The sequence below is a fragment of the Neltuma alba genome, unplaced genomic scaffold, assembly GCF_004799145.2.
Source record: "Neltuma alba isolate B1F8T4 unplaced genomic scaffold, ASM479914v2 tig00004303_pilon, whole genome shotgun sequence".
Classification (NCBI taxonomy): Eukaryota; Viridiplantae; Streptophyta; class Magnoliopsida; order Fabales; family Fabaceae; genus Neltuma; species Neltuma alba.
The window spans coordinates 1-17,633 of record NW_021633648.1 but is presented as its reverse complement, the minus strand read 5'-3'; the positions used below and the strand labels follow the sequence as shown (position 1 = coordinate 17,633).

The window sequence follows — 17,633 nt, the reverse complement described above, 5'->3', positions numbered from 1 at the left end:
GGCAAACCACAATTAAAATTATGAATAAATTGAATTTTTTGTTATATTACAAAAATTCAAAAATGAAAATAAAATTTGAAATACAAAACCAAATTAAATATTGGGACGAAAGTACAGTTAAAAATAATAAACATTAAAGATAATTATGAAAATAATACGCAAATTAAGAGTTTTTACCACTTTCTTTTGGCAGATGAAAATCAAGAGATTATAATTATATATATAATAATTTACTAATAAACATCCTCCCATATCAGCAACACAACACATTTTATCATTCCTTGATCTTTCTCTGAATCCAAGAGAAGTAATACCCATAAGAGAGAAACAGACGATCTTAGACTTAGATGCTTTGTAGCGATAAGAAAATGCTTAGCGCCAATCTTCCTGAAGATCTCATGACGGAGATCATGGCGAGGCTACCTGTAAAATCCTTGCTTCGATTCAAATGTGTAGCCAAATCCTGGCACGCCCTAATCACTGACCCATCTTTTATTAACAAACATCTTGAACAGTCCTATACTATCAGCAAAAATCGCTGCTTCAAGCTCATGTTCCAATCGAATCCCTATACGCCGCCCTCCATTTCCATGCTTTCTAATAGAGAGGAACCTCGTTTAGTCCAAGACTTTGAATTGCCTTTCTCTGAGAAAGATTTAAATTTGCGATGGATATCAGTTTGTGGTCAATGTGATGGGATTTTCTCTCTCCGTCTCTATCTCTATCGGTCTTCTAGATCAAACGATGATGAACAGCGCCGTTTAATTCTGTGGAATCCTGCAACTAAAGAGGTAAAGGTTGTTCCAGCCTCTCAGCATCAATCCAAAATTAAGGGAGCTTTTGATGCTGTGTTTGGATTTGGGTTTGATCCCATCACAAAGGATTACAAGATTGTTGGATTTCCAAACAGGCCTCAAGAAGAACAAGAACAATCTGCTGCAGTTGAAGTGTACAATCTCAGCATGAATTCCTGGAGAACAATAGATGTCGTCGCCCCAAGTTTTGAATTCTTCTCTTCTTCTTATATGAATAGGTCTTATTTGAATGGGGCTCATCACTGGTTAGCTAATGATGATTATAATATCGATAAGCTTATTGTGAGCTTTGAATATAGTAAAGAGGTTTTTGGGATTATCGAATTACCTCCAGAGGCCAATCTCTCTCGTTTTAGTAATGTTCTCTCAATAGTAGATGGGAGTCTTGCTATTTTTGCTAACTATTTCTCCTATGCGTTGAACGAGCATCATGTGGAGATTTGGGTCATGAACGAGTATGGTATTGAGAGTAGTTGGACTAAGAAGTTTAAGATTGGATCGTTGACTGCGATTGAGAATATTTTAGGATTCTGGGGAGATAATGAGATTCTTGTTGAATGTGCTGGTAAATTGATTTTGTATAATCCTTGGAACCAACAAGGACGGAAGTTTCAAATCCATTTCGGAACGACCATGAGCCTGATGATGATGGTGGATTATGTGGAAAGTTTACTTCCTTTGGGAGCAAGGGTAAACACAACAAAGTATGACAAAAGATTTCTTTTTAATTTTATGCCCATGCCATCCTCTTTGATTAATTGCTTTAATTTTTTTCATTAATTTAATCCATTGAATGCGGTTATTTTGTTTTGCCAGCGTAGAAAGTTCATATCAAATAACGTTTCATCAATTATATATATTCACCTTTTCTTTTTTATTTGTTTCTTTTTTGACATATCTTAAATAGACCTTTCGTTACACATATAATTAACGTTATTGGTATTTGTGGTGCCTTTAGATCGATTTATATAATCTAAACCCGGACGATTTTGTTTTGCTGTATTAATACTGGATATACTGATTGATCATATGTGAACTAAGAGAGAAAACAAACTGTATGCCTATCTTTGAAAAGGAGGAGGACAAAAAGCAGAAAGAGATATAAAACAAATTTCTTATTCCATTGAAACCACCAAACATAGAAAACTAACTAAGCATTCCTTTGTCGGAAGCCCTCTCAACTGTCTCTTAAGTTTTTTTAACTTCCCAGATATTTTTTTTTATTATTAGATTCTACTTAAAAATTTTCATAGGGCCAAAAATGCTGCAGTTTTAAATTTTTTATGATCTTTAAAAAATTGTATCTAAATTAAAAAGAAATTGGACAATGTGATAGTATTTTTTCTTTGAAAAATCATAAAATTAAAAAGGAAAAATTAGTTTGCCAATCCTTATAATTTTACCTGGTTTTGAATCAGGTCCTTGTAGTTTTTTTTATTGAATACTTATTATATTTTTTTGTTTTGATGGAAGTCCTTCCGTTATAACACTATTAGTTTAGGCTTTTTAAGGATTGGCAAATTAATTTTCCCAATTAAAATTTCAAAAATGCAGCATTTTTTGCCTATAAAATGTTAAAAGCTCACACATTTTATGCAGAGTATAATTTTTCTCATCCCCACCCAAATCGTTGAGACTGACCTATCGTCCTCCCAAGACCCCCCATTGCCGTCGTCCACTACCCACTGTCTGCCATCGAAAATCCGCGGTACCACGCACCGTCCGCTATGTTCATGTTGTAATTTTAAGTATTTAAATAAAATATTCTGAAAATAAAACTTCTTTATTTTAATGTTATAATTTTTAGTATGTTACATTAAATTATTTTTAACTTGATATTTATTATTGAGCCTTAAAAATATCTTAACTGTGATTATTGTATTAATTACTATTTTTTAGCTTTGAAATTAAAGTATCATTTTTAAATCAATTTACTTATTAATAACTAGGAAGCTTTTGAATATATTTCAAAGTTAGAGAATTGCTATATAACAAAATAAATTTTTACAAAAAAAATTCATACTAAAATAAAGGATCAAAAGAATCTACCTTCACCTATAAGTTTAATTTCTTCCCCCTGTATTTGTGTACATTCCTAGAATCTTTTGTAACATTTTTGAAACTATTCCTTCAAATCTCTTTTTTTTTTTTTGAATTTGGTTTTTTAATTAATTATTCATGATTTTGTTTACAAATAGCTTATACTTTTTTGGTTTGTTTCTTGTTTATTAATACATATTTCATCTTATATGAATATTTAATGCTTAGCTTGAGAGATAACATCATCTGATTAGAGATGGATTGAAATAATAAAGTGAAATTATTTGTTACTTTGCAAAAATAAAAAAATGAAAATAAAATCAAGGGATGTTTGAGAGGGACGTTGACAAGTTTTACGATATATGTTTATTGTTGATTTAACAATAAACGTATATAGTAAAACTACACACACACACTACTTGTTCCAGTCCTTAATATAGGACCTACTTATTGAGTTAGTTTTGATCCTAAATATAAGACCTATTTCTTATATTTATCAATTTTTTTCTAAATTATCCTATGGATACTTCTCAACCATAATCAAGTAGAAGAGGAAAAAGGAATATTAAGGAAGATGATTATGGCGTTTTACAAAAAACATATAATATTTTTTGTAATTAACTAACTCATCTAACTTTCTTAATCTAATAAAATTAGTTACATAGGTCTTATATAAAAGACCGGAGAAGTACTATTTTGTCTTTCTAGAAAATATCATTCTTAAATACTCCTCCGGTCCTTATTATAAGACCCAATTTGACTTTTTATTTGGTCCTAATTATAAGACCCAATCCATTTTCTCTTTTATATTTATGTATTTTTTTCCAAGATAATCCTTCTAATAATGATAGTTTTAGCCAGTATACTTAATTAGCAAGGATATTTTAGGAATAACAACACTTATTTATTATAAATAACCAACTTAACTTACTTCCTTAATCTCCTCAAATAAGTCAATTGGGTCTTATAATTAGGACCGGAGGAGTATATCTTTTTGCCCCAAATCAAAACCCTAAATCAACCGCACACCTTGGATCTTTGCCGAATACAAAAACCCCAGGAAAACGAGAAAGTCGCAGGAAATGTTGAGCATCAACAACACCGACAACAGAAACAGACAATCTCAGATGTTTTCAAGCAACGAGAAAACGCTTAGCGGTAATCTTCCTGAAGATCTCATGATGAACATCATGGTGAGGCGGCCTCTGAAATCCTTGCTTCGATTCAAATTTGTAGCCAAATCCTGGCACGCTCTAATCACTGACTCTTCTTTTATCACCAAACATCTCGAATGGTCTAATTTTGCCACCAAAAATCGCTGTCTCAAGCTTATCTTCCAATTGCATCAACCATTTGAGCTGCCGCCCAGCATATCTCTGATTTCTAAAGACGAAACCCATGTGCTCCACCGTATAGAATTGCCTCTGATCACTAATTAAGAATGACTCGGAATTGATTATATTCATTTCTGATCAATGTAATGGGATCTTCTGTCTCTGTGGATTCTTTAAAGGACATGATAAAAAATCTAATATCAGTGATGAGGGTCTATTAATCTTGTGGAACCCAGCAACGTAAGATGTGAAAGTTATTCCTGCCCCTCAGAAAGAACCCGAACACCCAAGCGATTCGAGGATTGGATTTGGGTTCGATCCCATCACAAAGGATTACAAGGTTGTTCGGTTGTTAAACTGGCCTTGGGAAGAAGAGGAAGACGAAGACGAAGAAGAAGAAGAAATTCTAGTTGAAGTGCACAATCTTAGTACCAATTCTTGGAGAACAATGGGCGTTGATATCCCAAATTATGTATTGTCTTGTCCAAGTTGGAGTTCATGTTTGAATGGATTTATCACTGGTTAGGATATGTCCGAAGTAATGAGATTGGTAAAACCCATATTTTGAGCTTTGATTTTAGCAAAGAGATGTTTGGTGTGATCCAATTGCCTCCTGAGTTTCCTCTGCAGTACAAATTGTTTCTGCAATGGACCAAAGCCTTGCTTGTGTGTCACTATAGAATTGAAAAATATGAGTTCTGGATATATAATGAATGAGTATGGTGTTGAAAGTAGTTGGACTAAAAATTTTAAGATTGAAGCACTCCCTACGCCAGGGTCCATTTTATTAGGGTTTTGGGGAGATAACGAGATTGTTGCTCACGAAAATGATGATCAATTTATTTCATATAATCCACAAAATCAACATGTAGAGAAGCTTCAAATGCTCGATCCAGGATTTACTTTCATGTACGACTATCTAGAAAGTTTGGTTCCACTGAAGATTTATGTTTGATTTTTATGATCAATTTATTGAATGCATTTATCTTGTTAATTATGGCCATTCATGTAGAGAATTTACATTGAATAGATTATAAGATTTGTTCAAATATGAACTGGCGATGCTTGTATCTTTATATCATTAATCCAGATTTCCATTATTCGTAAGAACAGTACACTATCTGCAAATTCATGTTCAAAAAATTAATTAGTTAGCAAATTGCAATTTGAACCTCAGAATTAACGACAGCCTCTACAAATGCTTCAAAAGCCTCTCAACACTCATGACGTACAATTGCAAGAATAATCTCCTGCCTATTCAATAACGTGTCCCAATCATTAGATTTTTTGTTCTCACCCTGTGCTCGTCACCTTTTGATCAAAACCCTAAATACTTGGCACGTCACTCTATCCTCTTGCAGACGTGAGCATCATCAGCCTATCAACCATACTGCATGCCTTCAATCTTTCTCTGAATCCAAGACGAACACCATTGTTAACGCCCACAAAAGAAACAGACAATCTCAGATTAAGAAAATGCTGAGTAACAATCTTCATGAGGATCTTATGATGAAGATCATAGTGATGCTGCCTGTAAAATGTTTGTTTCGATTCAAATGTGCAGCCAAATCCTGAGATGCTCTAATCACTGACCCTTCTTTTATTAACAAACACCTTGAATGGTCCAATTCTATCGCCAAGAATCGCCGCCTCAACCTTATCTTCGATGTGCACAATTTCAATCTTCATTGGCCTTGCATATCCCTGATTTCTAAAGACGAACCTTATCTTATGCTTCACGGTATAGAACGTCTCCCTAATAAGAACTAATACCTTTGATTCTTAATATAAGAGCTAGTTTGACTTTTAATTTGATCCTCGATATAAGATCTCAATCCACTTTATCTCTCGCATTTATCTTCTCTCTTTTTTTGGAGTAATTCTTGTAGTAGGTACACATATTAAAGATTCCATCAAATGCTAATTAATTAGATCTTATATTAAGGACTGGAAGTAGTATTTTTTTTTTCCTTTCAATGGTCAATGTAATGGCATCTTTTGTCTCTTTGCGGTCAATCGAGGTGATCATCCGAATAAGGGCCGCTTAATTCTTTGGAACCTAACAACAAAAGAGCATAAACTTGTTCTGGAGTCTAAAAGGCAACCTAGAAAAGACATATTTGGTTTTGGGTTTGATCACATTAGGGTTACAAGGTTGCTCGAGTTTCCAATAGGCTTTGGCCGAAAGGAGAACAACGTAAAGTTGAGGCACATTAGTACTAATTCTTGGAGAATAATAGATGTTGTTGTCCCAAATTTTGAAATATGTTATTCATTTTCGTGGTGTTATTTGAATGAAGTTTCTCACTGGTTAGTTTTTGGCTACAATGAGATCGCAAATAGATTTATTTTGAGCTTCGATTTTTGCAAATAAATGTTTAATTAATGAGAATCTTGCTATGTTTACATATAGTCTTGGGAAATTTAAGATTTGGATTGATGAATGAGTACGATATTGAGAGTAGTTGGACTAATAATAAGTTTGAGATTGGACCAACCCTTAAGCTCTGGTCTATCGATCTCAGGATCTTGGGGGGATAATGAGATTCTTGCTAAAGAAGATGATGGTCAATTGATTTCGTATAATCTTCAAAATCAGCACATACATAGGTTTCAAACCCCTATACTAACATTTGCTTATGTTGCCGACTATGTGTAAAGTTTGGTTCCTTTGGTAGGAAAGAGAAAACGCAAGCACAACAAAATATGATGATCAAGATGTATATCTATTTTATGCTTTTCCTAATTTTTGTAATTTTTTTTAATTAATTCAACCATTCAATACATTTATTTTGTTTTGCCAACGCAGACAATATTTATTTTGAAGAGAGATCATAAGGTTTGATCAATTGATTGGTATTGGCCTTTTTTCCCCCTTAATTCCTAGAATTCTTAAATGCACACCTTATATTACATTATCAAAATTTTGCTATTGAACAATGTCATTAACTTTATACTACTTTTAATTCTAAATATAAGATTTCAATTTATTTTGTTTCTCAAATCTATAACTTCTTCTCCAAAATATCCCTATAGTAAGAGAGTTCATATCAAAGAGTAGTTATAATATCCGATTAAAAATGGTAGTCTAGAAAATCCAACTCACATTTATTACATATGATTATCTTAATTAATTTTCTTGATATATACAAATTAGCTATCTAACTCTTCTATTAAAGACCAGAAATAATATCATTTTAACACATACATATTCAACGTCACCTTCATTACATACATAGACGTAGGTCCTATCAATCCATGAAAAATATACAGGACCATACACGCGCACACAAATACACACACATGTAAGTAGTTATGTTGTTGACGCAGTCCTACGGGAACTTTGAAAAAACACCAAGAAGAAAAGCAAGAACTAGAGAGGCTTATATAGTATTTTACAGAACCCTCATCATCATTCTCGCCAAGACTCTAACGTAAAACCAGACCTAACTTATCAACCTGCAAAAAAAAGTCTACTGCAAAATCTACACAAGCTAGGGATTCACAATATTATTGCCTGTGAATTTACACAGAACGACGAGGTGACGAAAAGAGACGCTTTGGAGAGAACATGGCCATTAAACTTGGTGATCCAAGACCCTCCATTGTACGATACTGAGGTCCAAGAGCATAATTGTTTGTAGGTCCATTCCTCGTCCATCGTCCGTTTATGGTTCCACATCTAACTAACTTACCAACCCAAGATCTCTTCTTTGGACTTTCATGCGCTGAGTTCAACCTGTGACACATATATTCCTTCACTTTATCAACCCCCTGCTCCACCACCTCCTTCGGCGGCGACGTCAGTGGGTTCCCTTCGACGCTTAGCTTCTCTAACTTCTTGAGGCAGCCGATGGATTCCGGCAAGGATTTTATTCTGTTGTAGCTGACGTCAAGTTCTACGAGGGACAAGAGGAGCCCTACTGAGTAAGGTAGGGTTTCTAGGTATTGGAAGTTTTGGCTCACATTTAAGATTTTGAGGTTGATGAGATTCTCAAGGTCCTCCGGCAGCGACCGGAGGCAGTTGAGGCGAACGTCGAGAACACTGAGTTCGGTGAGGTGAGAGGTGGAGTGAGGAAGGAACACAAGCTTGTTGGAGTTCACTGATAGCTTCTTGAGGTTGATGAGCTCAAACCCTATGGTTTCCGGAAGCTTGGTAAGCTTGTTGAAGTTGGCATTCAGTTCTTCTAATGCTCTGATGAAGATAAATCAAAACATATAAAGTGGTTAGAATAATTAATGTTTTTTAATCCTTGATGTAACAACTAGAATAAAATAGAAAGAATCAATAGAAGATAAAAATATATACAATATATATTATTGCTTTCATTTAGCTCTCTCTCTCTATATATATATAGCTTGCCCATTAAGTATAAAGGCATGAGTATTAATTTATTACATTGCTTGCTAAACGGTGACTCTGCTAACGGTAGAATATTCTTCCTCAATTTTTTTTTAATTTTTTAATCTTGCTGCTGAAGCTTCACGAAAGCATTTTCTATGATATTTTCTTCTATTTCATTTGTTCTTCAACAACGTGTCCCCACTCCCCAATTTTATCGCAGAAATATCTATCAAGCTTTCAATTTCAAAAGATTCTTAAATCTTTCCCAACCTCATCTCTCTGTTCAGCTGAAGAAATTTATATGTATTTTTTTTGGTATATTAAAATTAAGTAGGCACAATAATTGAACAAGAAGCAGATGGGATAAATTAAATATGCGAGGCATAATTTTCAGTCAACACTATTTTGATGGGTATAGTAATTCATTGTTACGTATGCTATAATCTGGCGGGGCAATATAATAATTAATTAAATTAATTAGCTTGATGGAAATGAAAACGACTTGCTTTTAGGCCATAAGCAAAGAGCTATCATTTCACAAATAAAATATTTAGCAATTAATCACTTGTATGGCTTTCGAATCTAGTCGTGATGTTAATTTGATGGACTTCGTGGGTCTGGAGAAAACACAATCGGCCAGCCACACAATATAAAGTAGCAATATATATATATATATATATATATCTTAGTCCAATAATAATTATCATCACTAAATAATATTGGACACAACATCATTTAAGTGTTTCATACTGTTTCCCCCACTTTTGGTTTTATTGGATTGCAACGTAAGCCCCACTTTCAATAGGATCAAGAAATCTTAGCCTAGATACTAAAAAGTAACAATCATGATGACATACATTCCCTTTTCTTCTAGATCATAGCTAGTATTTCTTTTTTGTCCATATATAGTGATTAACAAATTTATTAATTTTCATTAGAAAACAACCTAAACCTACAAAATTTGAGTGAATTAGGTTTCAAGTGAAAGAAACACATGGAAAGACACTTACAAATTAGTATTTGTTCAAAAAAACCGCCTCAATATATGGAATATATAAAGGTTCGATAATCTTTACCAATTCCACTTAAACTCTTTTGAAACAGCCTTAACTTTTTCTGTTAAAAAAGTATGTATGCTAAACCACCACCCCAAAAAAAAAAAAACCATACAGTTTTATCATTTGTTTTGTCCAACAGGTACATAATTTTGATCATTATTCAAATCACGTCTAAATGATCTAAGAAGAAAGTTAGTGAGTTATCCTTAAAAGAGGAGTTATTTAATGAAAACAGACAATACTTGAATTTTAAGTGTGATAAATTAATTATATTAAAATGTATCAAATATTATATGATAATCACAGAGAGAGAGAGAGGGAGAGAGAGAGAGAGAGTACCTGCAATTCTCAATGGTCTTAGGTAAGGAATCGAGGAGGTTGCCGGAGACGTCCAAGACCTTAAGCTTAGAGAGGCAGCCGATAGAGTTAGGAAGCGAGGTGAGTTGATTCGAGTAAACGTCCAACACCGCCACGTTCAGTAATCTCGCCGTTAACGACTCCGGTATGCTCTGTCGTATATATACTTTCATCATTATTATTACTATTATTATATACTCCTCCGGTCCTAAATATAAGACCTATTTTGTAGTATAAATTACACTACAAAATGAGTCTTATGTTTAGAACCAGAGAAATTATAATACCAGCCTAACACTAATCATGAGTATTATTTATAACTATATTAATACCACAAAATATATACCTAATACATACAAAGTGAGAGTAAGGAAACTTATTTGGCTCTTCAAGTTCACGAAAGGTCAAGATATTCATTTCACTTGTTGTAGTTAACTTTTTTATGTGCACATGCATGATTTTCTTGCCATAACTAGATGTGGTACTCTGTATTGAAATTTGAAAGACTCTCGTTTATGATATATGAAAAGTGTGGCTTGTTAATTTTTATAGATTTTATGTTATACTATCTCTGCTTTTTAATATAAGAACTAGTTGATTAATTTGAGTAGATTAAAAAATATTATTAAGTGAATTATTTGTAACAAATATGAGTTAAAATCACTAAAATAGCCTTGCTAATCATGTATATTAGTTAGAACTACTACTAACTGATGAAATATTTAGCATGCGTAACAACTACAAAAACTAATTTGAAAAAAAAAAGATAAATATGAGAGACAAAGTAGATTAGATCTTATATCTAATACCAAATTAAAAGTTAAACTATCTTTTATATTAAGAATCGGATAATATATATATATATATATATAATGTGCCACAAAATATCCAAATACAACCATGGAGAGGTAAATCTAGAGATTTCTAATAGAGTAGGACGAAAGTCCACCAAATAAAACAAAGTTTTTTCTTCACAAAAAAACAAAGCAAAACAGATCGAAAAGCTATGTTTGATACTTGTTAATTCTTATCATACGGATAATGATTCTTAAAAAAAAAAAAAGTTATACTAGCTAGAGATCAATAATGTATATTAAATGAATAATCATAACATCATGTAGTTATCAACAGATATTAACGTTGCTACTAACAAACGCATCGAAAATATATTAAAAAAGTCACTAACTTTCACAAAACATGACAAACAGTCAGCAATATGTGATGTACGCAAAATGGTGTTTTCGTTAAAAAAACGGGATGTGAAGGACAAATAAGTCTTTTTCTTTTCTTTTTTAATTTCTTTTTTTCCTATGAGTCTATAAAGATGATCTAATGATAACCAGTTTTCAGCATCTTCCATCAAAAGTGTGTCCTTTTTCTCTTGGTTATTCATATGATGATGCCTTTTTTTGACATAAATTAAGAATATAAAAAAGTTTATGTCAACAGTGGATTGCGTATATGTGTAAATATAGAAACAAGATTAGATAATATTGCATACGTTAGAGTTTATCAAAATAGTTATATATAATAAAATAAAAACACACTTGTAGATAATCGAAAGCAACTCCTGATAAGAAGTTTGCAGTAGAAAGATAAGCGCGTTGGTTGTATTTAACCGGGGATGAAAACTAATCTCAACCTTTATATAATACTCCTCCGGTCCTTATTATAAGACCCAATTTGACTTTTTATTTGGTCCTAATTATAAGACCCAATCCATTTTTTCTCTTATATTTATGCATTTTTTTCCAACATAATCCTTCTAATAATGATAGTTTTAGCCAATATACTTAATTAGCAAGGATATTTTAGGAATGATAACACTTATTTATTATAAATAACCAACTTAACTTACTTCCTTAATCTCCTCAAATAAGTCAATTGGGTTTTATAATTAGGACCGGAGGAGTATAAAATTTATGGCAATTTTTATTATCCATAGTTCTTGATTATTTATTAATTTTCCTAGTGTCTACAAGCTGTTGGCCAAAAATGAAAACTGACAATAAGAATAATTATTTAATAATCTTTCTTCAAAGCTGTAAAATTAAACCATCGGTGAATGAAAGTTTATCCTTTAATGAAATGCTATAATTACAAGAAAAGATGTTATGTATAAGTATCATCTAGTTAGTTAAACTGATTTTATATATGAAATACTTGGCTAAATTAATAATCATTGGTTCTTCTTCGTATGAATTATTAAAACTATGTATATTTAATACCCCCAACATTTATGTATTATAAAGAAGAAGGTAACTCGAACCCCATTTCCTTCTTAAATAAAACTAATCCATTAGCAAACCAGATCCAGAAACAACGTTTCAAAGAAAAACAGAATTATGATCATATACACAACACCAGAAGATCGAAATGGAGACATGGATCTCTATTTAAAACAAAATTATATATATATGATTGAGAGAAATATAGGTACCTGGAGATTGTTGTTGGAGAGGTGCAAGTTGGTGATGGTGGCTAGATTAAGAGAAGGATTAGGCAGAGAGTCTAAGGACAAGCCACTGAGATCGACAATCTCAAGCTTTTCTTGTTGTTGCAGTGCCGCCGCCGTGGTCCCTCTGTTTGATTTCCTGTTCTTCTTCGTCTTCTTCATCAGATCCATCCCCGCCATTAATGGCTGATCATGAAGATGACTATTATTAAGAAGACGATCGACTCCTTGCTTTTCAAACATCATCTTTTCTGATTGTCCGAGGACGATATCTATCTATTTATATATAGAATTAATACTGCACTGCTTTATTTGATCTTCTCTTGACAGAGATTTGACCACTGATGAATATACCAGACCAGAGAATATAGAGAGAAAGATCCAGAGAGAGAGAGACCTGAGAGATTGATCGAGAACTTTGAAGTTTGAAGGTGGAAGAAAGAGAGAGAGGTCCGTGTTTTTATAATGAGGCACAGAGAGAGAGAGAGGACGTACGGAAGAGAAGAGAGAGAAAGGGGAAGGTACAACATGTGCGGTTAGGTTTCATAAAGAAAAGTACAACCACCGTATATTCTGGTGGGCGTGCTGCCCCATTTGCCATCTTAAGTCAACCCTCCATTTCCTTTGAAAACTTAAATTAATTAAAATTAAATTAAATTTAGTTTTTTAGTTTATTATTATATATATGATGGCGCGGGTGGCGCGGTTGCGGCGCCTTTAGACATTACTCTCGCGGTCCCTTTTTATAAGAAGTATTTTCTCTGGTGATATAGGCAATAAATTTACTTTGTCTGAAATTTTAAATCAGTATTTTTTATTAAATATATGTCACTTATTAAGATTGTCAAACTTGCTAGTTTAAGCAAATTTAGATAGTAAACTCACAAGAGTTTACCAAATTCAAAAATTTAGCACAAGTTTAAAAATAAATTAACATAATTTTGTAAGCTAACAACATAAAAATAGTAAACTCGTACATTCAACTGAGTTTATAAATAGTATAAGCTTAAGAGTGAGTTGATACGATTTTATAAACTGAAAATATAAAACGTTAAATTCAAAGAGTTAAATCATAAGTATGACAACAATGCTCGTTATCTCTCTGCAGTAAATCTTCATTTATTATCTTTTATGTATTCTCTTTATAAATAAGAGTACAGTTGAAAAGATATGTATGCATCTTACATATGTGTTGTTTTTAGTTAATTTTAACTAACATTTCAAACCGTGTGACTTTGATAAATATTATTGATTAGGTTATTTTCTTAATCTCGCTTAGAATCATATTCTCTGGAATTCACCTACCGTTATATATGCAGATTTTAGTTCTAAAATATCCTTGTTGTTGAGAGATATTTACATTATTTTATCAATTGATTTTATAACATAATAATCACTTCATTTTGAGCCCAGGTGACAATATTATGATAAATTTGTGAGTGTTTGGTTTAACTTATCTAAGTGATTTTATATTGTACCAGATAAATATGTGAAGAAAGTTTTGTCTTATAAAACTTAAAAATGATTTTTTTCGGAGGAGTTAGCAGGGGAAATTGATTGAGAGAAATGATAATGTTGAGACCAAAATATGGCTCGTTATAATTTCTTAATTACTTTTTTCCTTCATATTTCTTTCTATGCGCATAATTCCTTCCATTAATTTGATGTGAATGGTGAAAGGTTATTGTTACATATGGCATTAAATCGAATATATTATTTAATTATTGATCAATATAATGAATGTGTATTGATGTAATCTCATTTTGGAAAAGGTTCCACTAATAATAATAAATGTCAATTATTTTTTTAAAAATGTATTGTCCACTTATAAATTATTTTATCTGCCATTCACTTACAATCAATAAAAGAGATTGTGTAGGAGAGAGAAGATTATTGAGATGATCCGTTTTCTTCAAAACCTAATTTTAACCAAAAAAAAAAAAAGTGTAGCAAACAATATTATTGATAAGTAGTAAATTATTATATTGTGAGGTTCATGCTTTGCATGAAATTTAAGATGACCATATTATTTATAATTTATAAATAGTATAACCTGTCATGCATCTTAGATTAAAGATATAATATGTCTCATTTTTTAAGCTTTTTATAATTGTTTTAGGAACCAAAACAGATCAGATTCATCCTTATATAACCGTTTGTGGTTGGAATGTTGGACTGCTTTAAACCATTTAAATCAGGAATTAAACCTGAGAACTATATTCAATTTGTTTTTCCAAATATACCCTCACTATTTATGTTTAAAGTTTACTTTCAATGCCTCGAACGCAGCTTTGCTATTATTATATAATAAGCTTATTATTAACTCATGACATTTCTAGTTCATTATGCAAATTCAAAATTAACTAACGGGAGTATTTAATATAATTCGCCTAATTTTTATATTTATTGTTATCATGTTTTACAAAATACAGTACACCTTTTAAATATAATAAGAAAAAATGCACAATTTAATATTCTCATTCGTAAAATCGTATTCAATATTGGCCAGCCACAAACATAAAACGTTTATTGAAACGGTATTATTTAATTATTATTTTACTTACTTGTTCTAATTATTACGATTATCATTAGAATATTGGTCAGCTCTCAATATATCTGCGATATGCTGGACTGTTGGCTGAAAAATCTACAATGTAACTAACTATCATCATTGGAACTAGAAATTTCAAAAATATATCTAAAATTTAATGAATATATGTAAATATTGTCAGGAATTTATGGTTCTCCGTCATATAGTTTGAAAATGTCTTTTGAAATTTTATTTTACCTTTGATCACAAATACTCAATAAACCTGCTAATTTTTTAAAAGGATTTGAATTTATTTCTACTTCTCTGCTACTATTTATAAGTCACTTCTAAGATGTTTCATATAAACTAAGAAAAACTTTAAACTTTATTAACTTTCATTTAAAATTCAATAACTTTTGAACTTTATCCTTATTTATTATACATTATAATAGATGAAGGAAAAAATCGTACATCCACATAAAAAAGATTTTCTTACTGTTCTATGAATAAAACCAAAAAATATCTTCTCTTTTTACCCTATAGATAGGACCACAGGAGTATAATTTAAGAGAAATGTTACTTTTTAATTGGGATCACGGAATTTGAAGCATTTGTCATGGGTCACAGAATTTAATATTTATTTTCGTATGTCGATGTTAGTGGGGGGAAACAAGAAGGACGTTGATGGCAATATTAATAAGTGACAGTTTTTTTTAAAATTGGATGAAGGTGAAATTTTTTATGTAATCACCTAATTAATGAATTAAGAAAATTGCATCGTAATTTGACTTAAGACATAGATAGTGTATTTAATATTGCCTCACATGCTCATATCTGAATCAATGTTTTGTTAATTAATAACTGATATACTGTATAAGCTAATAAATATGTCATAGACTCAGTTAGTGATTGGACTTATTTAATTTTCATTAGCATATTGATGTTTTAACATTATTTGCAGTATTTTTTGCCAACAATATTATTAACCGATAGTATTAAAAGTGTATATGCGACTAAAATAGCTGATTGGCATAAATGTTGTGATAAATAAAAGACGCGCAACTTACTTATATCATTTATTTGGCCAAAAGTTTATTTATAGAATTCAATAATATATTGAAGAATCATGGGTATTTTTTAAAAAATTACAGAAATACTTAAAAATTTTAGATCCTTAATCGTTTTGATAGTGCTTATGAGAAGATATGGTTTTGGGAATTATCATTCAAAATAAAATTGATTATTGGTTCAATTAAAGCCGCAATAAACATTGATTTGGATATAATTTTCCCTCCAACAGAGATTGTTGCGTCATGCGTGCATCAAGAATACCAAAATTAAGGAATCTTGCGAAGCACTTGATCCACTTCCCTTGATGGTCACAAACATTTAGGTATGAATGTATGATTATTATATCAGTCCGCAATATGTATAGACAACATTAAAACTAAGTACATGTATGTCATATATGAAATAAAATGTATTTATTTCAATAATCTGTGAGAAGCATTTGGTTTTCTCTGCTCATAAAATTTGAAGTATTCCGCTAGGTCACATATCTGGTCCATAATATAAGAAGTAGGTTAGAAGAAAATTGTGTCCAAAATATAAGATGTTGTCATGATAATAATTAATTGATTTTCTACTTGTCCCTATTAAATATAGGAGAGATGAGAGAGATGAGGTATCATGAAAGTATAACATTAAAAACAACTTTATCATTTTTCACAGGTAAAATAGAACAACTTTGTTATTCTAGGACACATTTAATGAAACTTTTATTTTTTAATATGTGAGAAAAGTTAACTAACTTCTTATATTATAGACTAGAAGAAGTACTACCTCTAGTCTTAAATATAAGAGCTAATTATTTGTCTTCGATATAAAACCCCAATTAATTTTGTCTCTTAAATTTATAATGTGTTCTAAAAAATATCTCTATTGATTGTAACACATTTCCACCCAAATGTAGTTACATGATTCAATAAGGATAATTTAGGAAGTCAACATATATTTATTGCAAAATAACTAAATTAACCAATTTCCTTAATCTGTCAAAATTAGTTATATAGCTCTTATATTAAGAAATGAAGTAGTATAATTTAAAAATGGGCTTTGAATAAATGAAAGAAGGATTATTCTGATGTCAATTCAAGTTGCCAATAACAATTTGTGACTCATCTCACTCTGCCATTGGATAGAGACAAATTATTTAAATTCCCCCTTAATTTGACTCAAGAAATAATTAATGATAAATTTGAAGCACAAGATAGTGTATTTAATCTTGCATCACATGCTCGTCGATGTCTGAACTAATCTATAGATTAATATACGCTAATAAATGGTCATAGTCAGTTAGCCATTGAAATGCCAAATTGTATTTAATATTAATTTTATGATTTTATAATGCAACAAATATTATTAAAAGTGGATATGCAACAATAATTGTTTGACATTGCATTGGATACGGTTGGCATATGGTCATATACTATGTATTTCATGGTGTAAAAAAGCGCCTCATTCCAAATTAATTATAGGCAGCAAATAAAAGAAAAAGAAAAAGAGATTGTATATATATAATTAAAAAATATTTATATTTTTGGGGAGCCATGAATATGATGGCCATCAATTTAACTTCACACGCTTCCAAATCTTTTATAAAAGATTATGTATTGTTTCATGTATTTGAATCATCTTAT

The 17,633-nt window shown here is 31.2% G+C and overlaps 2 protein-coding genes across 2 annotated transcripts; one reads left to right on the top strand and one right to left on the bottom strand.

The window, feature by feature from the left end:
- Positions 1-368: 368 nt before the first annotated feature.
- Positions 369-4,715, top strand: LOC114744253 (F-box/kelch-repeat protein At3g06240-like). Its single transcript, XM_028932439.1, has 2 exons — positions 369-1,505; positions 4,461-4,715. The coding sequence occupies exons 1-2, from the start codon at positions 369-371 to the stop codon at positions 4,713-4,715; spliced, it is 1,392 nt and encodes a 463-aa protein (XP_028788272.1).
- A 2,724-nt stretch (positions 4,716-7,439) lies between these two features.
- LOC114744260 (plant intracellular Ras-group-related LRR protein 6-like) lies at positions 7,440-12,584 on the bottom strand. Its single transcript, XM_028932446.1, has 3 exons — positions 12,390-12,584; positions 9,932-10,101; positions 7,440-8,384 (listed from the first exon to the last, which is right to left on the bottom strand). Exons 1-3 carry the CDS (start codon positions 12,582-12,584, stop codon positions 7,715-7,717), a joined length of 1,035 nt encoding a protein of 344 aa, XP_028788279.1. The 3' UTR covers positions 7,440-7,714.
- Between the last annotated feature and the right edge of the window lie 5,049 nt (positions 12,585-17,633).

Excerpts from the sequence above, each read along its gene's own strand:
- LOC114744260 (XM_028932446.1), bottom strand. The coding sequence starts at position 12,584 with ATGGCGGGGATGGATCTGATGAAGAAGACGAAGAAGAACAGGAAATCA. Across the intron at positions 10,102-12,389 it reads TCTCCAACAACAATCTCCAG|AGCATACCGGAGTCGTTAAC; the intron begins GTACCTATATTT and ends TATATACGACAG. Across the intron at positions 8,385-9,931 it reads AAGACCATTGAGAATTGCAG|AGCATTAGAAGAACTGAATG; the intron begins GTACTCTCTCTC and ends TATCTTCATCAG.
- LOC114744253 (XM_028932439.1), top strand. The coding sequence starts at position 369 with ATGCTTAGCGCCAATCTTCCTGAAGATCTCATGACGGAGATCATGGCG. Across the intron at positions 1,506-4,460 it reads TACTTCCTTTGGGAGCAAGG|AAAGAACCCGAACACCCAAG; the intron begins GTAAACACAACA and ends CCTGCCCCTCAG.